The sequence below is a fragment of the Melospiza georgiana genome, chromosome 3, assembly GCF_028018845.1.
Source record: "Melospiza georgiana isolate bMelGeo1 chromosome 3, bMelGeo1.pri, whole genome shotgun sequence".
In the NCBI taxonomy this organism is placed as follows: Eukaryota; Metazoa; Chordata; class Aves; order Passeriformes; family Passerellidae; genus Melospiza; species Melospiza georgiana.
Genome location: NC_080432.1, coordinates 106,238,286 through 106,263,833, shown reverse-complemented (window position 1 = coordinate 106,263,833; position 25,548 = coordinate 106,238,286). Strand labels below are relative to the sequence as shown.

General features: G+C 34.9%; 1 protein-coding gene across 1 annotated transcript in view; it reads left to right on the top strand.

Annotated features, from left to right (window-relative positions):
- Positions 1-25,548, top strand: part of MEI4 (meiotic double-stranded break formation protein 4) — a 130,987-nt gene that overhangs the window by 85,258 nt on the left and 20,181 nt on the right. Inside the window, exon 5 of the mRNA XM_058020869.1 lies at positions 6,497-6,628. Within this exon, the coding sequence (XP_057876852.1) occupies positions 6,497-6,628 (132 nt within the window). The remainder of the gene's footprint in view (positions 1-6,496; positions 6,629-25,548) is intronic.

Below are 25,548 nucleotides of genomic sequence, written 5' to 3'. Positions count from 1 at the left end.
CAGAGATCTGTGTGTGTTTCTTGGACCTCATGTTTTAAGGAGTTAACCAAAACACAAAGACAGTACTTTTGGGATTCTAACGTTGAGCTGTATTGAGCTCCTGTTCAACAAATACCTCATCTCTCTGGCCCATCTCACTCATAATGTCTTTCAGGCAAGACCTGGAAAGAAAAGAGATGTGTTTTGGTGGTCTGTTGTTTGTTTCTTCTCATGATGTGTTTAAAACATCAGTACTGACTTTGAAGATGATGTTAAGTCATGAATTGCCATTCCAGTCAAACAGCACACACATAAAAAAAGGTTATGTGATGCTTCTTTCCTTTTTTTTTTTTTAACCTTTTTCTTTTTCAGAAATTGGCTGCCTTTGGGGTAGTTGTTTTGAATTGACTAGCGTTAACAGCACCTGGAGGGACACTGAGACATCAACATAGTTTTAGGAACTTCTCATGTCCTGTTTGGGACTTTACTACCCATTTTAATTTTTCTCTCATGTTTCACCTAAAAACCTTTATGTAAAATTATGCTGCTGCTCAAAATACTACTATTGATAACATTTAACAGAAAAGCAATTGCAGGAGTTCAGAGTAGTATTTTGCTGCCTTTACTGGGTATTTGTGTGAGAAAGAATTCACAATTCTTCATGAAAATAACAAGTTGAAAAGTAATACATTGAAAAGCAGAAAGAGAAATGTTTCGATCTCAGTGGCAATTATATAATGAAATGTATATGTGTGCATGTGCAGTTTAAACAGCACACATTCATCAGAACCATGGTTTTGAATCTTTTCTTACATAGGATACAGTTTGTATGATTCATTAATGACTGAATTTTCCTGGAAGAGAGTCATCATAAACTTACTCTGATGCTTGAATACATGCAACAGTATGCATTTAATACATGCTGCAGTCAGTTGTGGTTGACAATAAACTTCCCCAGCTGTGCATAGCTTTGCAGTATCTTTTGTCAGCCACAGCCAAGACAGGACTTAATTCATTGGTTTGCAAGAGCCTTTCCTGCTTAGGGACAAATAAGATTTAGAAATAGTTATTCATGTCACTGGTGGTTTTCAAGTGTAAAATGAGCAGGTTTCAGTTTTCCTAATTAATTGAGTCCCAAGGGGAATACTGTGGGTGCATTTTCATACACCAAAAGATTTTACTTTTATGGGGAAGAGCACTTCATTTGTATGAATATTAAAACGTTGCCTAGAAAATGTTGCCTAGATTTTGAGGTCTAGTAAGAGTCAATGCTTGAATCTCTTGATTATTGAATTAAATTTTCTCAGCAATCTGTTGTCCTTATGTAGAGAGTTAAGTCAAATGGTAATCAGAATCCATTGTTTTGAAAATTGCTACTGTCTAAAGCAATCACCAAACTGACTGACCCTCATTTACTTCAGTAAAGTGGATCATAGAAGTAACATAGACAAGAATGAATGAAAGAAAATGTTGTCTATCTTCCCCTTTCAGCTAGCTTCAGCTGATGCAGATCATACCAAAGCTACAATTATGGAAGAATACAGAACAAAGTTGGCTTGTCCAGCAGATGCTGAGTGGGCTGAAGCTCCCCATCAGGACAAGAGCCTGTGAGCTTAATGCCTCTTGCAAAAAGACTTAGTCAATAGGCTCCCCTTGATCAGGGGCATGTAGTAAACCCCAGTCACAAGGCTCCCTTTGTTGCCTCTGATTCCTGCCCACAGGCTTTCAAGCTGCTCATGATTGTTCTTCTAAGACAAGTCTCCTCACTCAATCCAGCTCTTGAGGCAGAGAGCAATCTCTCCACTTCTCCTTCCTCCTCTGTCTATTCTGAACACTCTTTAGCCTTCCAATCATGCTCCAGTCATGGGATTTTTCCTGCTGAGCTTCAGTAATGGCAACAAGGTTGTAGCTTTCTAGCAGCACAGTGGCTTCCAGCTCCTCCAGTTTTTGCCCATGCTGTGTGGACTGGTGTAAAGGCACCTCAACTGAGTTGTCAGCCATGTCACCTTCCTAGAGGAACACCCATAAATTCCTTTGAGACATTTGTCTCCCTGGTGTTTCCCTGTTGGCTTCTGTTACCTCAGGAGTCCCTGGCTCATCTCCCTAAGACTGCAGGTGTGCTTCAGTGCAGCTAGCACATTTCTGAATCAGCAGCAGAGCATCCTCACCAGCACCCATGGCTCTAATCTTTGCATATCAGCCCACAGCATGCCAGGGACAAGCCTGACAGTGACAGCCCCCAGCAGTGGAGCCAACTGATGGTTCTACTGCAGAACATTAGGTTGAGAAGAGTGGAGAAAAGCATGAACAACATTATGAAAGAGGGGAAATTTAGCCCAAGTATTAAGAAGAAATTCTCTACTGTGAGGGCAGTGAGATGCTGAAACAGGTTGCCCTTAGAAGTTGTGGATGTGCCAGGCCTGCCACTGTTCAAGGTTGTGCTGGATAAGGCCTTGGGCAACCTGGTCTGGTGGGAGAGTCTCTGCCCATGGCAGAGAGGGTTGGGAGTAGATGATCTTTAAGGTCCCTTCCAACCTTTACATTCCATGATTGTATGATTCAGTGAAGGTTTAAGGGCAGAGTAAGGGCTGGAAATGTGGTCTGCAGAGCAAAGAGTTGAAATAATATGTATAAATTTTCAAGACTGATAGAAGAAATACTGGGAAGTAAACAGGAAGAGAGAGATACGTGAGAAGCATCAATTAAAAAACGAAGCAACGTGAAGATAAGAAAAGGGGTGCTAATTTTCTCTGTATAAAAGTGAGGTTTTCAACTGGCTCTGATGATTAGGAGTGGAAGTCAGGCTGAACTAAATTGGCAAGGGTAATGTGAAATCAAAGATGAAAATAGTTTTGTTTGTAGGACTTCACAATTTGAGGATTCCTGCCATAATTATTTGCCTGTCCTGTATTGCCAAATATGTCAGTTTATTAGGAAAGAGAGCTGTTACTTGGGACAAAAACTGTAAACAGAAAAACAGAAAGTAAGGTTCAGTTGACACAGCTGCATGGTGTAGTGAATCATGCAACTCATGAAGGAATTTAACTCAGAAATTTTAGATCTCCTCTATTAAAAAAAATCTAACATGCTGATAAATGAGTTCTAAAAAACTAATTTTTTAAGTTTTTTAAGCTGTTTCCTGGGGAACAGGGCTTACAGTGTGTGTGCTGTCTGCTTTGGTTATCAGTCATTTCCTCTGCAAGTAAATTTTGATAGCCAGGTTGAAATCACTTGGAAAGAAGTGAAAGGTCAATACTGCCTTTAAGTAGGCTTTAAAATCTTTAGCTGAGTGAAGGAGAGACCCAGTTAGTATACCTGAGATAAGCTGAACATTGACATTATATATTCATTTTGGCATCAGCCAGGTTGACAATGCACACATCCTTCCCAGCTGCTGACACAGCATTGCCCTCTCCTGCTCTGCATCCTGAATAACATAGGAAGACAGTAGAACCTGGGATGTGGGAGGAGGGCTGGGAAGAGGTGATGCAGGACCTGAACAGTGAACCAGGCTCCATTGCTTCCTGTTTCTAATGGTATATTTTTTACAATCCAGTTTTCTGACTGCTTGTACGTGAGGATTCCTGAAATGCATTGGTTTTATTTCATCTACAACATTAAACAAGTCTAAGGGATTAAAAGATTTCTGTTCCTTTTTAACATTGGATAGATTAGAGCATTGAATATATGCTTTTATCTTTAATGAAACTGTATACTATTAGATTTTTTGTTTGAATGTTTCCAGAGAAAAATTGGCAATACACGAGCATTGCTGTACAACAAGGTCTTACTTTTCTTTGCTATTTGCAGATTCATTGCTTATATGCTGCATTGCTTACATGCTTATTTGTTCTGTGTGCATTTAATCCACACAGTCTATGAGCATTATTTTAACCTTCTTTATTGTCTCTTATTTTTTCAAAATATTCTTATAGGAATATAAGAGGTCCACCAAGATACAATGGAAAAGCTATGCTCTTTAACAAATCAGTGGGATGTAAAAAAATCAGTATTAATATTTATTAAAGATAATTACAATATATTTTCTATAATATGTAACTGCGAAATATTTTATTATAAGGATACATTTAATAAGAATATGTATTAAGTATTAATAAATTCACCAGTGGCATTTTTCAGTGCCATTGATACTCATATCTCAAGTACTCTAAGTGGCATCATTACAAAATACAAAATACCTACTTACTTCTCTTAGTAGAGGCTGAGTCTTTAAATTTCAAGGTCCGTTGTTATCTATTCTTCAAAAATTCCAAATAGAAAATGGCAACTCTTGCCAAACCATAAAAGATATGGAAATTTTGGGAAAGATTCTATTTGAGTTAAATCTCAGCTGCTAGCATTCATAATTGCACCAAAAATATCATTGCTGCATTATCTATCATAAAAATTATGTAAGCAAATAGAAGGGAGCTTAAACAAGAACAATATTTATGTTTTACTGTGATCTTTTGGAGAGGTTACCCTGAAAAACTGCTCTGGATTGCGTAGCTTGCTTGCTCACCTAAGGCAAATTAGCAAGTATACTCAGTGTTATGCTCTGAAAATATAGAACTGTAAAATTTGTATCCCTCCTTAATTTATTAAAAGAAATAAAAATGAATGGTAACTTTACTGAAAAATGTGCTATTTTTAAGGCATTTTTTAAACCTTGAGTTGAAGCAGTTGTAGCCTTGGGAACATGGGTGCTGTCAAGGCAGAACTATCCAGGTGTTGTAAACTTGTTTCTAGTAGATACTGCGGAATATGTTTTCAAAATGGTAATTTCTACCTTATTTTTAGAAAGAGGAGTCATTGTTTTGTTTGGAAGGGTGTATATTTCTAGTATATGAACGTCTCATTTTAATTCATATAGCCTCAAAGCATAGGTAGGTGCATGCATTACATTATCCCTTTATATAATTTTCATTATTCAGAAACCTATTTTTATCACATCTTCATTCACATTTCATATTTATAGACTCTTTGGTGTATGTGGTAATGAATAACTTTAATTACACAGGTTTCCAAAGCTGCATGTGTACAATTTATGGATTCTTTTTAATAGGAGGAGTTTGCTTTGTATCTCTGCATGAAGATTTGGTTCTGAACTTGAGACTTGTATCTCTTTTGTAGATTTCTTTTGATACTTGTTTTGGGATAACATGCAGAAGTGAGATGATTGAGGGCAAAGTTTTATTAAAGTTGGATTGGACTGTGCATAGGAGTCTCATAGTGGGCAGATGATAACCAAGCTGATCCTACTCTTTACCAGCTGGAAGAGGCTGGGAAATAGACATTGCACCACCTGCTGATCAGGCGGTCAAGCAAGAACTGTAAATGCGAAGCTGCCTAATAAATGGGTTTTACAGCAAAAGATTTCAGTCACCTCACTGTCCACTTCCCTGGCCCAAAATTTGATCAGTGACAATTTTACAGGAGGCTGTGTTGAAAACCATGGTAAAGTCGAGGTAAATGCTTCCCCTAAATAAAATCATGCTGACTGCTCCTGGAACACCTTCCTGCCCTTTGTGTGTTTGGAAAAGTTTTCCAGCAGGATTCAAACTTGTAAATAGTGGGCAAGTATTTTTTTCATATATATGTATGTGTGTATATATATATATATAGATATATATTTGTCTGCATCTGTATACACATGGCTGGAGGTATAATCTAGATTGTTAGTAGGGTACAATGATCTGTTTGGAGTGGTTCAGACATCATAGTTATTCTTAGGCATATGGATTTGTGTAAGAAGTAATTGTAATTAATGTGTCTTCTTTTTCCTTTGAAATAACTCCAGTATGTTTACATATAGAAAAATCTTGTGTACTTTGTAGAGAAGTATGCTTCATTACATAATAGCTATTTATTTCAATTTCAGGGAACAAAGAAAACAGTATTTTTTTTTTTTAGTAGAAGAAACTGTGGCAAAAAATTACTAACATAATTCTCATGTAAGTCTACATCACTCCTCTTGTGGTTCAGGAGAAATGCATTGTTAAAGAACAATATGAAAGTGAATTACTTGAATTTGAAAATACATACAGATGCATAGTGTGTCTTCTAGCAGTTAGCATTTAATCAGGTTTTTTTCCTGATAACTATATTGACAACACCCTAGTACAGCTCTCAGCTTGCATGTTTGAATTTCAAAGAGTTTGTTCATTTATTTGTCTATCTATGAAAAGCAGAAGAACTGTATGTGCAGAGTAGTTACCAATTTGCTATGTGAGGAGATGGGTATGGTGACATCTAATCCTGAAAAGCAGTGTCCTGGGGAGTTCACACTTTTGGAGGAGTTTGTTCCTGTGACAGTTTCCTATAGTGTTATTCTTGTGAGGATGGATGTCGATTTCTCAAAGATCTCATAGTCTGTAATCAATAGAATTTTGAACTGGACTTTTTCCTTAAACATTTTAATATGTAAATCCCATTTCTACTTAAAGTAATCATTTGGGATAAAAAAAAAGACTGAGATGCATTTTGAAAGATTAAATTTACTGTTATTTCTCTTTAGTTTCAGGCACTGCATTCTGTATCACAAACGCTGGGTTTGCTAGGAAGGAACAACATACTAAGAAATTCTTTAATACCCCTTCTCCTATCGGGAGTCCGTCAGTTTGCTGAGCAGTTGTTGCAGGCTCACCAGGTACTGTCATCTTTTCTTTTCAAGAAAGCCCAGAGAGTGGTGTTGGGCAGTGTTTTGGCTGCATTTATTTGTTTCTTAAAATGTAAAGAAAATCATCATTCTATAGACTATTCAGATTTATGAACCCAGAAAATGCTAGGAGCTACCTTAAACAGCAAATTCAAAAAGAGAGGCATAAAGTAAGAGAAAATTCCATACAGAAAGGTAAAATTATCAGACTGGATAATAAATAGACTGTATAGGTTTTTAGATTATACTATATAATTTGCAAAATACTTAAAATAATGAGTTAGAAGATTTAGTACAATGTATAAATTGTTGACTGTGCAGGCAATACAACTTTGGTATTCAGCTAAACAGACAATATAACTTTGGTATTCTCTCCCTAGCTCATGTAAAACTGGAATGTCAGCTGCTTTATTTTATTTCAGAATCAGATGTCATGTTTCACATTATTATTATTTCAAATTATTAATTTTCCTGATGCAAAAGTTGTCCAGCACATATTTAATTTGTTACAATGAGTAGGAGCTAAATAGCAGAGTAGAACTTTTGGTAAAATTTATTCTTAACTTAAATTATTTCCAGTAAACTATAGAGGAAAGAGAGAGACAATAGATGTTCCTTTAACATTTGATAAAAAGATATATGCACTAAATAGGGGTTTCATAGATTTTTCATGCATTTGTATGTGTTGGTGTGTATTTTATGCAAAAAGGTTCAGCTTCACTTGGGATTGCAACTGGATTTTACACTATCCTAAAAACTTTTTATTTGGTGGAAGATAAACTCTTAGATTTATTTTGTGGTGGTCTAATTTAACAAAAGGCTTAAGTGTTGCTCAAGCAGTTTTATTTTTTTCTCTCTAGGGTATGATGTAGTAGTAAGTTGGACTGTTGGAGAAAGAATATGTAATTGCCAACCCAGATTTCTAGTGTGTTTGAATCATATTCTGAAAATGCCAGTTTTGAAAAAATAAGGCAATGAGCTGTGCCTTATTTTAGGTTACTGTTTGCATACAAGATTTATTGATGGCAACCAAGTCAAAAGACTTTTGACAATTGTAAGGATAGGGTAGAGTGTAATTAAAAACAATAATTGTTTTTTTAAGTTTAAAGCAGCTGTTCATTTTTAACATTATTAAATCTCACCTGTTTAACAGAATTAGTCATCTTTCTCTTCAGAGTTTTGCCAGTGGCAATGCAGAACCTTTCAGTTCTCCACAGTGATGTCAAGCTCATACTGAGCATTGTGCTTTGCTGAGTTAGTTACTATGGAACTGCTTAACCTTGCCATACTGTAATTATTTTTATTGCTTTTATATTTGGTGAAGCCTCAGGAGCTGGGCATCTATCAATCTGTAGCTGACACTGTAGGAATTTGAAAAGCTGCAGTACATGTAGGGCAAGTAACTGAAGTTCTGGTTTGCTTAGCTTGTGATGAAGTCAGTGTTTTTAAAGTTCATGCATTCTTAAACTTAGTCCTAATAGATGTATTGTGTTCACTTAAAATCCCTCATATATTCTGTATGTGGTAATATTCTGGCAATAGATCACAATAGCACTCAATTCTGATGGCCTGATTTATGGACCAGCTTCCAAATGTGTCTGAATTTGTGTAGCATGACTTCTGGTAGATATGATTCTAAAAAGGATTAAAGTATTTTTTCTTGTTTTATAATCAAATCTAATGATACAGTATCAGTTTGAAATAAAAACCCCCAGCTTTAAAACAAAAACTTTTCATAAATACTTAAATTAGAGTTTGGAGAAAGATAATACTTCATATAATCAAACTTCATTAGCTGACAAGTATTCTAATTGTGTTTTGTTACTTAAGCAAAACCACTGTTAATTGCAAGGAGTATCTCCCATTTAAAACAATCAAATTAGAGATTCTTAATTTTAGTTATAGAGGTGTGGAAATACATGAGGTTTGTTTTGCTTCACTGTTAGTTAGTTTTATTGTTTTAGGCACAAAACAGAAATAAAGAATTACCTAAGGCATGTATCCAGGTTAGTTTGCAATTAACTTTTGAAAATTTGATGGAACACAGAAATTAAAAAATTAGTTTATTCATCCAGGCAAATTTCTGTTTTATTTTTTATAGTAATTTTTTTAAATTGAAGATGGTTTTCAACAGTGACCTGGAATAAAAAGAACATTCCTTTTAGTTTTTCTAAATGAATCATCTAGATAGCTCAACATTTCTGTTTTAATTTCCTCATTAAGACTTGAGCTAAGTTCCAAGTAATTTGCCAAATGCATGAATTCAAGAATATGCAACTTATATTCCATCATGTCTTCAGTAGGAAGTGTGCTCAGCACAACCCCTTGCAGGTTTGTGTATACATCTTTGATAAATATTGAACATATTTTAATTTCAAATTCTGAATGATTTTAGAGAGTTTGTAACTGTGTCATCTTGGAACAAGCTTATCAGTCGATGACCCACAGTTCCAAAGTGCTATCTGTGCCCCATGCTTTAAAAATTAAGTTGTGTATTGGAAAGTGTTTCCAATAAACTACAAGAGAAAAGTACAGGGATTACTCTAAATATTTTTATATTGTTGTCTAATTGGTTAAATGCTTTAATCTTACAATAGGCAAATTAATGTCAAATACATTAATCATAAAATTTTGTATACAATATTTCCACATATTAATATGGAAATTAAAAATAATTTAGGAGCATGTAAAACAGTATAGTCATCCTGATTTTCCACACAGTTAAGATTATTTTTATGTTACTAAACTCTTAAGCAAGTTAGTAGTTTGCTTTAATTCATTTAGGTACTTCATCATGGGCTCAAATAAAGCTCTTACTTAAGTGCTTTGCTGACACCAGCATGCTGAATTCTAGGCAAAAGCATATTAATATAAACTCAGTTGGATCTCCTTATTTTTACAGATGTTGCATATGGTCTTTTGAGTTTTATGTATAATAAGAAGCTATCATGCTTCATAAATAAAATTTATAAGAATACTGTAATTGAACCTTAAGTTACTATGAAATAGAAATTTTCTGATCCCCAACTGGATTTCTACTGCAGAACAGATGAGGTGTAAGATACTAAGATTTCCAAATCAAAGATTTCAGATATTGTGGAAGACGGATTAATTTTCACATGTTGAGCTCCTCTCATGATAGCAGATTTGCCTTTATGATAACTTTCAAAGACAGAAGGCTAGAAATGGAAAGGACATAGTGGTTTACTGGATTTACTGCTCATTTCTAACCCCTCCAGTATTAATTCCAAGAATTCTGAAAAAGAAAATTAGAAACCAGAAAATTGATTCTGAAATAGGAAAGAAAGACATACTATGAGGTTTTGAAAAGCTCTGTTATTCAGTAATTGCTGATGCATAGCTTGGGCAGCATTACCCAAGTTTTATCACATTACTTTCTATGTACCATTTTTACCTTTTTGAAAATTTAAAATCGTTTTATCACAAAAGCTGTACACTGGATAGCTGTTTGTGTGGGGTTTTGTAATCAAAGCACCAAATTATATGTAATTCTCAATATTCTATGTAAGCATTAAGTCCAAATTCAGATGTGGGTGCTGACTTCTCACCTGAAGTGAATGACAGAGGACATAAAGGGAGAGATTTCCTCTTTAGTTTAGGTGTATGTAGTAGACCTTGCTGTCTGCTTCTTGTAAAAGTCAAACAAGCAGCTAAGATTAGCTAAACATTTGGCAACATGAATATAAACAGTCATGCAAGGCTTTCCTGAATGTTACAAAAATTCTTGAGAATCGGGCTCATTACAACAAAACAGCTTTAACTCAAAAGGGCCAAAGGATTTAGACATAAGGTGGGATTTGTCTCACTTGAATTCAGATGTGTATGATATTTCCATTTGACATTCTTACTTAAGCTTTCCATTGTAGTCAAGGGAGGGGAAAAGTCATTTCTTGTCCAACCTATGTTCTCTTAGATAATTATGATTGTTGGTCCCAGACTTGTTTGCTTCTTTCTTCTGCCTATGAGAAAAGTCATTTAAGTCCTTTCCTGAAGGGCAGATATTTATGCTAAAAAATTCCAAAGTTAAGGGATGAAAATCCCATAATATCTCTACAAAAATGTCTTTTTGGATGATGTGGGCAAGACATGTTGTTTGGAGCAAAGACCTGATCCTGCAGAACGTTGTAACAGGTAGTCATGCAAAGCCTACTTCTCTCTGTACACTGACACACATGAGTAACGTTATCAGATGTTTGGAACAAGTTATATTTTAGTTACTGTAATTAATAAGTTAACTTCGTTATCATACATTTGAATTCTTCAGTGTCCGCAACTGGTGACTGATGCTGATGGGTTGTGCAGGACATGGGGGTTGGAGCTTCTTGTAAGATGCATTCAGCCATGGTGTGTCTGATGCACATGCCTCTGAACAGGCAGACCTGTAACACCAGCAGTCCATGCAGGCAGTGTATTGAGGCAGAAAGAGAAAAAAGGGGAGCACAGAAGCACTATGATTTTGAGTATTTCCCGAGATTTTCGTTGCTATTCACCACTGTGTAGCTAACAGGCTTGTCACTGGAATGTCAAACTGCACAGGAACAGCTCTATATGGAAGCAAATGAAGGGCTGAAATATTCCTGTGGCTGCAGAGCCTTTTTTTTTTTTTTTTCCCCAGCTGGCCTGCAAATTAGAGGCTTTATGAATGTCAAGTTGGACTAGCTCAGTTGGTAATCAGTTCATCAGGGAAAATGGAGTTTTCCTGTTGCTGGGTTCAGCTAGATGATCAAAAGGTTTAAAGTGCTGAGAACTGAGCTGTTAATGTCAGAGCTTGTCTTCATAAGCCTTTCTCCATGTATCCATTCTGTATCCAATGGTTGCTCTGGGCAGGTGTGGTACCCACGACATGCTTTATTCCAAAGGCAAGTGTGTCTGATGTGATGTAGAGAATTCTTCAGACAAGTTCCTCTTTCCAAGAAGTTTACTTCATTTATGCAGTATGTCTAATCTCTTCAAACATAAGTTTATATACATTGTAATAAATGTTTCCTATGCATTAGAAAAATAGCTATACTATTTTTTCTCAACTATGATAGAAAATGGCTAAAATAGTTAATAAGAAAAAACAACTGAGAATATTATGCAGCTAGAGAAGCTAAATACCTTTTGCAGTCTGCTGTTGTTTGAGGTACTAAAATGGCTACCAAGTATATTTGGCTTTTTATAATTTCTACTGTTGACTTTTGCTGATGCATAAGATTAATAATACTTCACCTAGCTAAAAAAAAGAGATTGGTGTTATGTAGACCTTATGAAAATAATTTAACTTGCATCTGGACATCTGTTCATCCTGTCTAAGATGTAATTTCTTTCCTTGTTATGCTTGTAAGCAGAGATTGTAGTGTATTTTAAATTGTGAATTCTAAAAGATGCTGCAAAATAGTGCTCTGAGTAAATGTAATGTAATTTTTATTCCATTCAACTGCTGATGCTACTGATAACAAAGGAAATAATGGATGGATAGAATAATTAATGGATCTGCATTATTTCTTATATACCTTGTGTGGAGATACAGTTTTGGGAATCTGTAAAACTCTTCCCTGAAAGGCAGGAATGAGAGAATCAGTCAAGACTTGGTATGTGCCAAAAGAGTTCCATATACCTTTGAAGTGTATACTTGCTTTTGCTGCATATGTCATCCCCTATTACAGATTAGATTTTAAGATGCTTACATGTCAGACAGAGCTGGAAAATGACAAATGGTTCATGCCGTGTCCTCTTCCCTCTCATATTATCTTGAAATGATACCATTAAGGAGAAAGGAGTTTAAAAGTGTTCCTACAGAACTCAAAGGTAGCAGGGCTTTGACTACACTTAGGTGCTTGGCAAAATTGAGGATGACATGTAATCAGAAAACCTCAGATGTGTTTGGGAACAGAAGCAGCAAATATCGATTACATGAGGAGAACTGTCGACTAGGGTAGTATTACTCTTAATATTGGTGAATCATGTCATTCATGGAAATATGATACTGGAAAAGGAAAAATGCTTAATTAAAAATACCAAAATATATTATATCTGAAAATGTTACTAAGTATTATTTCTGGAAATCTTGTTTCAAACAGTGCACAAAATTCAGGCTTAAAAAAACCCCAAAAAAATGAACAAAAAAAAATAAAAAAAAAGCCCCTAAAAATCCCATAAGCCAAAACCCAACAAAACCAAAAATAACATGATTATAACTTAAATGAAATTGCCTATTTGAATTTCTGGTGCAGTTAAGCTTTCATTACATCTTTTTTAAAATGTGGGTTGATGCTGCTTTTACTTCCCTATTCTCAGTCCTTAAAAGGACTGTTAATACTGTCCTTTTTCTATTGCTTTCTTTGCAGCTCATTTAGTTCTTTTACATGCCTAAAGCAGAACATGAATAAGGACAAAATGTCAGATTTTTGTGGCATGTGTGGTAAACTTGCTAGTCTGGAAGACCATTTGATTTTTACTTAAACCTGTGTCTTCAAATAGATAGCTTTAATGTTCCCATTAGGCTCCCTTCCTTATTGAGCATTCCTGCTTACAGACAATGATTTGCAAAATGGAATGATGTTACAGAAAATTGAGCACTGCTTCCTTAATGCTTTTTGGTTATTGCAGTTGTCTGTGTGAATAGCATATATATACCATATGTGCTCTTAAAAGTTCAATTTCCAGGAAAGGTAACAGATTTTGTTACAGATTTACCTTTGACTTTTGATTTTGGAGAATTGTTTAACATCCTCATTATGCATGTTTTTAACACAGCTTCACTAAATGCTTTTTTGGGATATGTTATAAATGCACAGTTCTTGTGTCAGTGGCTTTGCAGTCTGTTTGCTGCTTTAGTATTTCACATCTTCAGAAAATGGAAAAATAGAGTTGTAGTCCTAGAATTTCTAACAAGGAATCACTGATAAAATGACTTTTTGTTTAAAAAGTAACTACAGCTTATAATTAAAACTCTTTTTAACACCTTAGATAAATATAATAAGATGTAAGTGAAAACTATGGAATTATAGAGGATACTGGTGTAAACTCATAACTCTATCTTTCTTTCAAACCATTCTTTTGATTTTACAGGCCACATCCATATCTTGGATGTCCTAGCTTTGCACACACTTGTCTTTCTAAACATGTCTGACAGATCTGTACATAATGACTTAGAACATCAGCTTGCCCCGTTGGAACCTCCTTTGTTGGTTCCATTTGGTTTTGCTAAAAATACATTTAGAGCAGTGTTTATCTACCTATAGAGCTTATGCACAGCCATCACTATTTTAAAGACCAGGAAGAATTAACTGATGTTTGTTTGGTGCTTTCTAAAATGTTCAGGTGCTGCCGCCACAGTCAGAAGGGACTGCTGTCCCAAGTTTGGCTCTGAAACAAGCAGAATTTGTCTCTCATGGATTTAACTGATGCAGAACTTATTAACAGAGTAGGTTTATATCAGGGACAAAAGGTACTAGCTGCATAGAGTTTGCTTTGTAGCTAAGATTGAAATTATGGTTTGCATGGCTGAGACATGTGGAAGATGAAATCTGGTTCCAGAGCATATTTTAAACTTAGTATATATGTTGGGTGACAGCACTCTGCCTGGCTGGGTAAGGCTTGATCTGGCAAGACAGCAAACCATGATTAATTCTGTGCCCAGAGGGAAAAGAGGGTTCCACAACTGGTGTCAGCAGCCACTCCTATTCTTAGCTACACTGACAGCATTTCTGGTGTAGATTTAATTAAGGGAGATAGAGTGGGATGATCTAATGCTGAACATCTTCATAGAGGGTATCAGAGAGAGATTTAAGTTTGTTGTGCTGAGGAATTAGGGATCTGAGGGTTCAGTTTTAGGTAGGCACTGATGATGTAGCCTCATACCACAACTGATTCCGTGCAGCTAATGAATTGGTGAACCTGAGTAAGTGTCAGAATGAGTTTATTGAGACTCATAGGGACTTTAGAGACATGGGAATGGGATACTGGACTAGGTTTGTGGTGAGAGAGAAAGAGAGCAGCAGCTAAATGTGTTTAGATCTGTGCATTAATTATGTGAGTTGCTGGATTCACGTAAGTCTTGGATGTCCAGGATTTGTGCAGCAGAGGATGTTTTGCTGAGGTTGGAGGTGCTCCCAAAAGAGAAGCTGAAGTGTTCTCAGTCAGGATGTATGATTTATATGGCTTGATTAGATTGAGGATTAAGACATTGCTGGTTACAGTCTCAAACTTGCATGAAAAGCAGGTAACCAGGTGCCTCTGCTCAGTTGAACCACAATTGTCAATGCACACTTGCACTCTTTATGGCAGCAAAATTTGTGTTGCATGTCCTGTAGAAATATTCCTTTCCTGCTAAAGTATATATTTTAAATGCATGTAGCACCAACATTACAGAATTAAAATCAGTTTTAGAAAATAATCATCTTGAATCCACTCCAGTTTAGCTTCCTATTATATAAGAAAAGATTATTTTCACTTGATTGCAATAGCAATTCACATAGGGAGAAGTCAAATGCATAGAGCAGAAAAATGAGAAAAATAGAAGAAAAATATGTTTCTTTCTCATAGATAATGACAGGTTGCATGATTACAGTGCAGACTTTGAAGATGTAACTTGTATGTTTTGAATTTCTTGGCATCTGTCATTCCTGGAATTGAATTGGCAAAGCCCAATTAAACCTCTGGGTGTATTGTCTTGAAACAAGATCATTTGGGCTCTGTTTCATCTTTATAATTAATTCTTTCATTAAAAGTTAGTACTAGTGCCTCTTGAGTTTTCAGATTATTAAACTTCTAGCTGAACTTGCAGTTTTCAAGAATGCTTCGTGGAGCCTTATCACTTAATCAAAGATCTTTTACTTAGCCTAGCTACAACATTTTATACAGAATACTATAGTGAATTGTGTATGATAAATATGAGTGGAGTAATAGAGTTAAAAATTTAAGTAGTATTTCTACTTATTGTCATAAGTTATAAAAAAACTTGGTTAAGAGTAACTGAGTAAGTTAACCATTTTGAGTTCTTCCTACACAATTTGATTATTTTACCTATGATTCAGTCCTGTTGATTAACTTAAACAGAGTAAATTCATTGAATGATTGTTGAAATATGGAATGGAAAAGGTTGGAAACAACATCTAGAAATAATCTAGTATAACAACATGCTCAAAGCATTTTTTGCATTTCTATTTGCAGCAACTCAGGATTTCTTTTGGCAGTTTCTCCAGCCTTTTGAGATCATGCTGAATGGTAGCACAATCCTCTAGTGTGTCCATCACTTGTGCTGTTGTGTCATCTCTAAACCTACAGTGTTTGATAAATTTTCTAGAAGTGAGATTATAGTTGCAAATTAGTTGAGTTCCTAGAAGAAAAGATGTTAAGTCATGTATAGACAAGTAATTTTTCTACCAACGAAGGAGGTAGAAATACTGTTCAGGAAAGCTTATAGGAACTTCAGTAACACTCTAGGAGTTGCAAACTAGTGAAGATATAATTATCAGTTTATGGAAACATAAGGTGAATATTGAGGCATGCTCTAAAACTCCTAATTTTTCTCAAGCATCCTGTAGAACAGCCTTCATGCACCTAAGAAACCCAGAGGATAGCACATAACCCACTAAATTAGCCCTTAGCCTTCTAGGGCTGAAAGATGTTTCAGAGGGATCTTGAATAACAGCTAGAACTAATTATATTTAAGTATGTCCCATATCTTTTTCTCTTGTTATTTTTAAATTGTTTTAATGAAGGAAGAAGTTTCAAGGAAAGCAACACATTAGCTTCTCTCTCTGTTTAATTTAGAACTTGCCTGATTTTAATAAGGGTGTTGAATAACTTGAGCAAGCTAGCAAAATTATTTGTCTAGAAATTGGAGTACTCGGATCTTTTAGGAGCTGTTTTGTTTTTCACCTGGATAGTTTAGTTGGGAAGCATGCAGCTTATATGATAAGCTTGATGAAACTTTCTTTGTGTCCACTCATGTCAGAGAATATACATTTTTTTTTTTTTTTTGCTGCTGGGGGAGGTAAAGTGCTGCTGTTTAGGCCATGCAGAGGGAACAGGTAAATGACCAAGGATTACTGAGAACTCAAATTACATCTAGAGCAGTGCTTGCCAGGAGCAGGAGTCATCAACATGGTGATCCTTCACTGTGATTAACCTCCCTTTTGTATCCATCTAGATATTCTCATTGTCTGCTACTATTGTGCTACTGCTAGGTCTTTGATGTTACCACACCTCCCTTCCAGCCACCTAAACCCCATCACAATTATCTTCATTTTACTTCTCAAACCTGATTTCATGCCAAACCTTGTCTGTCTTTCACAGACTCTTAGCTCCAGAGTAGCCAGGAGGAGGTAACACCAGAAGTTTGGGGCTGAAGAGGGCAAGGCACTTTTAAGCTTGAAAACTCTTTCTCACTGAAAATAAGAAGTAATTCTAGATAATAGGTATGTTTTTCTCAAAAGTAAATGGTGTATAATTCCAGTTAGTATTTCCAATATTGATAGCAAAATTAGACTAGTGGGTTGTGCTTTTGTCAGATAAATGCTGCATTGTTGAAAGACATTATTGTACCATCTGCTGAAAACAGAATAAATTTTCAGGTATAATGTGAAAAGAATATTTTTCTCTCTCAGAAGCACGACAAAATAATCAATTTTCACACAGTAAAATTCGCCCACATTGTAGATCAGGTAAATGATAGTGTTTTCTATCATTAGAGGTTTTTTTCAGTTTGTAAATTTTGGAAAATGTTTACCATTCAGACTGAAACTTTTTTTTTTTTTTCTCAGACCATTTTTTTCTGTGAAGAGGAAGACATAAGTGTCCAAAGTTTTCACAGAAGTCAGCATAGGCTTTGCTTTGAATTTATGCATTTCTGTGTAATAGCAGGCATTGTAAACTCACATCCCAGACAGCCATGAATGCATTAGCAGCTAGATTGAAAAGATTCTTTCTTAAAAGTAGAAAAGCATTACCTCACTCTAAAAGCATTTATGAACTTAAAGTAATATTTGTGGTATGTGTGGGATTATAGCAATGATTGTCATAAAAAGAAGTAAGTTTTAATTCTGTCTTCAGAAGAGACTGAATACTACACATTTCATGCCCATGCATATAACAAGAACAGAAAAAATACTGAATAACATTTCTTCTAATTGAGCATCATCCATTTTCTATAGTAATAGAATCAAGAACCCTTTTCAAAAAGAAAAACAAACAAAAAAAACCAAATCACAGCCAAACACCTGTAGGCATAAAAGAAACAAATTAGGATTGTAGTGCCATTATATGGATTTAAAACTACTATTCCTAGTAAAAGCAGGGAGCTAGTAGTACTTTAAGAAACTATATAAAATAAACAAGATCATTATTTGCAATATTAAAGAACATTATCTGAATCACAAACCTTAATTTCTTCTACATTTCATAATTCTGCTAGTGAATGCTTTGGCCAACTTTTGGAATGCATCATGCTACTTTATTCTGAATGGTGATTGCTCAAGAACTGCTCAACTCTGCTTAGCTTGGAAGAAGAATCTACTTAAATTTGAGTGTCTTAATTTAATTAATTAGAAGTTCGTACCTATGTTTTTGTAATGTAGAAGTCAGTTCCAGTCTGTGGGTTATTCAAGATACAGTCTTCCATGGTCATGGGTTATTAAAAATTAATTTTCATGCAAAAGACAGCTCTTTCTAAATCCATCTGTTTCTCTAGAGTGTAGATACCACTGTAGAAAAAGTAGAGGAAGTTAACTTCCAGGGAAAGCATAAAGCTGCTGAGATTCTCCTTGTACATGATTTAAGATAAACAAAAAGAAAGACAGTTTCTGCTCCCCAATGACTTCAGAGAGTCATGTGGGAATTAAAATGCCTACAGAATTATCTTTTTTATGGGATAATTTTTTTTATTTGCTATACAGCATAACTAATCACCTTTAAAGTGTGACTTGTGAAATAATGGAAAAAGTATTAATATATTTCTCAAAATTCGTCTGTTTTCTACAGATAGAGTTGTTAAATAGGCCAAGCAGTAAAAGGTGTTTTGTGATGAGGACTAATAGTCATTGTAATTGTAATGTAGTATTCATTATAATTGTGCTAGTATATAACTAGGCAACCTATGATATATGAGAAAGAGTTGCTCAAAATGCAAAAAATAAATTATAATCAGGAAAACCAATTATTATTGGTTAGTTTGTGGTTTGGGTTTGTTTTTAACGTTTTGCATCTATTTAAAAATACCATAAATCATAGATAGGGCATTTCCATCTTTCATGGGATTCTTTGTGTGCATATTTGATGTGTTCAGAGATATTGTTGACAAAATGTTAGTTTCCATAAAATAATCTGGAAAAAGAGAGGACTGAGGGGGAAGACAAGTTGTAATTGCCTCCCAGAACATGAAAAGTTGTTACACAAGGAGTAATCCTTTTGTGTACTGGTGTGAACAAGAAGAAATGTACTCTGTGATTAAGGTTAGATGTCAAACTCACTGAAGTACTGAAATACATTCATGATGAGCATCTTTTGGAAGTGCCCTAAATATACAGGAACCTATGTCAGGGTGAGGGGTGGGATTAAACACTTCAGCACCCTTTCAGCCATATATCTGAGCTCTTAAATGCCTATTTATATATTATATTAACATTAATAATTATGGTCAAAATTCTCACAAAGGACGAAAAAGGAGGCAGAACTATACTGCAGATTTTCCCTGCTTCTGAGATCTAGAAGAAATTGAAATACTGCTCTAACTAAGAGTGTGAATGCTAGTTTTGGGGAGATTGGTAAAATAAGGGTGTAAAACTTAATGCTAGTAGGTCAGGAAAGAGGCTTTACAGAAAATTTACAAAATTTGACTCATATTAGAAAACTACTAACACATCCCACAGTTAGGATTTCAAATTGCAGGAGGTTAAACTTTCTTCTTCAGGCAGTAATAAAAATTCAGGATGTAGATTAGATGTGTCCTGGCAGGCATGTTAAACAGGTAATTTTTGCATGAAAGTGACTGGTTTGCATCAGAGGAAGCCTTTTGGGGATTTCATCTTTGGAGTCCTGTGAATTCTGTGTTTCTCAGAGAGATTACTTCTAATGTCCCTGCTAATATTCAATATTCACTGTAACACCTGTGTATAATATAATTTATCTCTAAAGATGGAAGAAATAGTAAGCATAAGAGAGGGGGAAACTGGGGGAAAAAAATATAGTTGAAGACTGGCCTGCACCACTGCTGGAGACCTCAGAGAGTTGTGCACAGTTACATGTAAGGATCTGAGTAACGAGTAGATTACAGCTGTGTTCACTTCAATAGCCTTTCAAAGAATTTCAGCTGTTCTGGGTTGTGTTATGCTAATGACAAAATGATACTCAAGAACCTTTTTTCTCATGTGTGAATATGTCTATTTATCATAAGAGCTGTTCTTCAAAATGTATTTTAGCAGACATTTCAATTTCAAGACCTACTTTTTAACTTCCTTACAAAATATTTTAAACTCATTTGAAAGTTAAATTATATTATTGATTCAGGGATTCTGAGGTCAGAAGGAGTCATTTAGTCCAAACACCTTTCTACACAAATTTTTCCAGATGCTGAATTTAAGAATGTGTTAATACATCAAATCTGAAATCTGGTATTGATTCTGTTTGTTGTTTAAAATTATTATTTGCCTCATTCTTTAATAATAGCTTATGAATTTTGGCTTTCTCTATCTGAATTTTATTGCCTAAAATTAAGTAACAGCTAATTAAAAAAAAACCAAAGCAAAACTCAAGAAAAATCCGTAATCAAGATTGATACAATATGTTGAAATAGTATTACAACTGCATAAAGTTACATTGGGCAATATATAAAATATAATTGCATAGTAAGTTAGAGATATGACTGAACTGTAAGCAATTGTCCAACCAGGTTTATGTTGAATCAACTCAAATCAGTCGTACTGACTAAATATTGTTTTGTTTTTTCTATGTATTATCTATTTATTAAAATATTGTTTGAGGAAGAAATCCATCTATGGAAAACTAAATCTTTCCTAGAACTCATGGTTCAATAGTAATTCTGAATACCATTAAATTCAAAATTTAAAAACCAGATCCAGAGCGTATTGCAATAACTAGAGGACTCCATTTTACAGTCAAATTACATTAAATTTTTGCACTTATACTATGCTAACATTATGTATTTGCTGAGTTTGAGTACTGTTGAAATAATATAATTAACTTAGAATTAATAATATTTAAGATGAGAATTGAGAATTTTTTCATGTAAGTATGATGGAGTTTCCTTTTCTTCTGTTTAGATCTATATAGAATCCTTCTATAAGGATTCTGTAAATCCTTCCTAGTGTTTTATAATTCTTGCTGCTTCTTCACATAGGTCCTTAATTTGTATCTGACTGAATTTTATTATGGCTCTATATAAGGCATGGCTTCATCATTTTTTTGTTGTTTATGGAACAAACTCTTACCTAATGCTACCTGTACTTGTCAGTGATGTCTGCCCTGGTTGTCCCTCCTACCTGATGTTCTGAAACACAATTCTCTCCTCTGTCTCCTCATTCACAAAGTGTACCACGTTTAGCAAACCTGAAGTATTCTAACTGCATTTTCAAACTTTGTATCCTCAACTTTAGTTATCACTCCTATAAGAAAGCATCAGTTACAGTAATATGTATTCAGTATCAAAAACTAATGTCTAGTTTAAAGAAAAAAGAAATCTTAGCAGTCTAAGATATCTGTACTATGTTATGATTGTTTTCATGCCATCCACATTTTCCTTCTCTTACTGCTCTTGTTTGAACAGTCTTAAACTTTGGTGTAGTATATTCAAGGAAGAAATTAAGTAGAGATTTTGAGGGGCTACCAGGATACAAAGAAAACAGTACTTGAGATTGCTCCAGCAATTCAGTGTTATTGATTCTTAATACTGTAGGAATGGGGAAGAAATTTTTTGGTTTTAACCCAACCCCCAGAAAGATATATCCGAAATAAGATGTACTATACATAGAAGAGTTCGTAGCACAGTTTCCATGGCAAAGCTGTTCTCTCTGTGGCAGGGGAAATAACTGGGAGGGCTCCTGCTTTTCCATGTGCCCCTGGTAGCCCATCAGCCTCCCGTCCTGTGGGACAGCACCCTGGGGAGCTGCTGCCGAGCCGGAGAGCAGCAGTTCTGCCACAGAGCCAAGGGATCATTTGCAGACTTGGCACCCTGGCACGGCTTTCGTCTTCCCGAGCTGCTCCCTGATTGATTCTCCTGCCTGCAAAGTGAAGGCAGAGGAACCAATGCAGGGCTTTTTAAGTATCTTTGCTGGCAGTTTCAGACACTTTACTGTGACTGTTGCAGGTATGAGAAATTCTGTCAGAATAGCAGCATGCAACATTGCTTTTAACTCTACATGTAGCACCACCACCTCTCCAGCCAAAATGTGCCAATTTTTTGCTGGTTGTATTGTCTTTAAAGATGCATTCCTCATGACCACTATTTCTTCAAATAAGCAGTTCAGTGTTAGGAAAGAATGTGACTTTATTTTTCCACCTTAATCAGTATTCATTTGGAGATTTCAGTTCTCTGTGAGCAACTGAGTGCAGTTCATGTGTGCAGAAGTTTTGATTCCCAATGAATTTCTGCACATACAGGAATTGGACTAAAATAAATATGGCAAATTTTGTTGTAATCTGTGCACAAGGTACCTTTTTTTTTAATTGCAATTGACTCAGCAGGAGACAGACTTCTGAAATTTCACTGACAAAGATACCCTGCCTGTAGCCATTTTATCAGTAATATCTTACTTGTAAATTACCTCCCTATGCTAAGTTCCAAATTCCAAAGACTTTAAAAAAGTAATAAAAGAATCTAAAGCCAAGAGTCTAAAATACCAACTTATTCCTAAGGAGCCTGTTTCTCCAGTAGGAATTTAAAAGACACAGGATTTTTAGTCAAATGCATCATGGGAAATACAAAGAATTAGAGAAATTTTGAAGCTATTGGTGTAGTTATGAAACTAAGTTGACAGCCCAGCCTGTAGATTTTTTTATGGATTTAATTATGTTGAAATTGAGGCATATTGATTTACTTGCCCTTATGGTATATTGAGGGTCTTCTGGAGCAGCAATGGACAATTCTCTTATCCAATCATAATTGTTTCTGTCATTGGAAAGAGATTTTTTTTCCCCCAAGGTCTGAATATTTAAGTGTAAAAGCATTTGCATGTAAAAAACAAACTCAGAAACAGACCTCCACTTTTCATTGACATATTTCTAACAAGGCCTTCAGGGCTTTGTTGCTATAGGGAAATATTAGCAATTAATGTGAAATTCAGTAAGTGCACATCTGTCTGCTAAGCTAATAAATAAAACATAGATGGGTTATGTTAGTTGCCAATTGTATCCAGGAGCATAAGCAGTGAACTGTGATACTTAAAATAAATTGGCATCTTACAAATACTGTTTGAGAAATAATTATGGTCCCTAAAATGATTATCCATAATAATAAATTTTATTTTTCCATTTCTTCATGCTATTCTAAAATTAATTAACTATGTAGAAGTAAAAATATGTTTTTGTAATTTAATCAAATATCTATTAGTGCCAAGAACTTTCTGGGGTTGAAAAAAGGTCTGCTTCCTTTGATAGTCTTTATTTGCCGTCCAAACCATGAAATGCTATGTTTGTATTGAACATAACACTTTTTACACTAGAAAATTTTTATTTTCATAACATTCAGTGTGAATGTGGAGCCAGAATTGTGTTTCAGTCAATTCATCACTGTACTAGAATAAAGGAAATTCCCTAGCAAACAGGCTCCACTGTCTTTTTGGCAAATGCATTATTCTGTTGAAACAGATCTTCCAGGCAGTTATCTAGAATAAATGTACCAAGTTGATGTTTTAATTCATTGTGAGAAATACTGCAAGGGCGCTCTGGGAGAATTCGAGAGCATCTCCTAATGAAGTCTTTGGTTGATGCAGATCATTTTTCATATCTGCAGTTTTTTAGTTCCATCCACACTATCATATGGAATAGAAATGTATTTTTCTTCTTCCACTTCAGGATTGGAGAGCAGAAAGCATTGTGGACTATTTCTGGTTTGTTTTTTTTTCCACAACTACTTCCTTTCCTACTTACCTTTAGTAGGGTGTCTTTCTTTTTATCTGTGGCTTTACTTTAACTCCTAATATCTCTTAAAGTTTTTCCTTTTGGGTTTTTTTTGATGGGGGTGTTTGTTTGGGGGCTTTTTTTGTTTGGTTTGGTTTTTCTGTTTTGTGGTTGTTTTGTTTGGTTGGTTGTTCAGTTGGACAGGGTTTTTTACTCTAGCACTTAATGATATTCTATGATCCTTTTAGCTTCTCTCATCAATTGCTTGCATGACAATATTTACCTTACCTTCAGTTCCATTCATTGCCACCTGTTCTACTTCCTACATATAGATTATTTAATGTTTTATCAGTGCTTTCACATTTTCTTTTAATAAGTCACTTTTACATGAGCACACTTTTCCATTTCCACTTGGTTGGTACTTGGAAGAGTCAGCTGTTGCACCAGTAACTTACATGGAGAAACAGTGACTTCTGTAGTTTGTCATCTTTAAGATAAAGTTATGTATATTTCTGAAAGACAATTAAATTCACTTTTTGGGAATTTTCAGATCAAGCAGTGTGATCTGTTTGGTCCTTTCTTGACTTAAAAGTCAGGCTATGTAAAAACTTCATAAACATGATTTAATACTTTCAGATACTTTATAAATCTTTCTTTCATTAAGAACTAGGAATTCTTTTTTAATGGAGGCAGAATTACTTCTTTGTTTTTTGTTTTTTATTTTTTTGTGTGTTTCTTTGATGTAAGAACTTTAAGTAAAAATATTTGTTCATAAAAATCTGAATTCGTTCATTTAGTTTGGTTTTACCTATTCTTTCCAACCCTTCAAGGGCAGTGCTGTAAAAATACCAATGAATGGATATTAATTGCAAATTAGGAAGGTTATGTCTTATGTCATAAGATATGAGTACAGCAAAAAGAAAGCCTCTGAGAATTTATTTCTAAGTAAGAAAGGGGTTTTTTAAACTTTTTTTTATTCTATAGACTGTGTAAAATTTCGGCCTTCTGCGGTCTGATACACACACAAAAATAGAAACAATAAAGCCTGTCACAAACTTAAGGAGATGCTACATATAATACACAACCAAGCTGTGTTTGTTGTAAATTCTAAAAGTAACTGCTTTCTTACCACCTAACTGTTTCTGGTGCTTAATTTATGGGCCTGCTTGTACTTAATATTTGAGACAGAGCAGTAGATGTGTTTTCCTGTTTAGGGTGCACTGCTCAAAATGTGCTTGGCTTTTTGCTGTCAGCCAGTTTTTGCTGTTTTTCTCAAATCTTTTTGCAACTCAGTCAGCTTTGGATTATTAATAATTTCTCCCTACTATTTCACTATACAGTTTGCTTTAAGACTTGATTTTTTTAGTTTTAGAGCTTCATACTTTTGATTGACTACTTTTGGAAACCAAACTGCTATTCATTTAATTTTTAGTAAATATTCATATTTGTAAGAAAATGAATCATCAGGAAACGTCATGAGACATCATTTTGATTTTAAAACCCCAACAGGTATCCTTTGTACTGTTAGTTAAAGAAAAGGGTTCATCTTAAATTTTGTTTTTCTGTGCATCTCACCTGCAGTATTGCAGTTTGCAAACCCTAAGTGGTTTCCATAGGAAGCACCTAAGCCATTTATTTCAAGTTGGAAATGGGAAGGAGATTTGTCCTTTTAAATGAAATCAGTACATAGAAGTGCTCCTGATGTCTCATTTCTTACAAAGAATTACTTTTTTGCAAAGAGATAGATTTGTACAGCCTACTTGCTGACTTAGACTAACAGATTGTGCTGTTCTTCACAGCTTGCTATATTCTTTACCGTACCACTTACATAA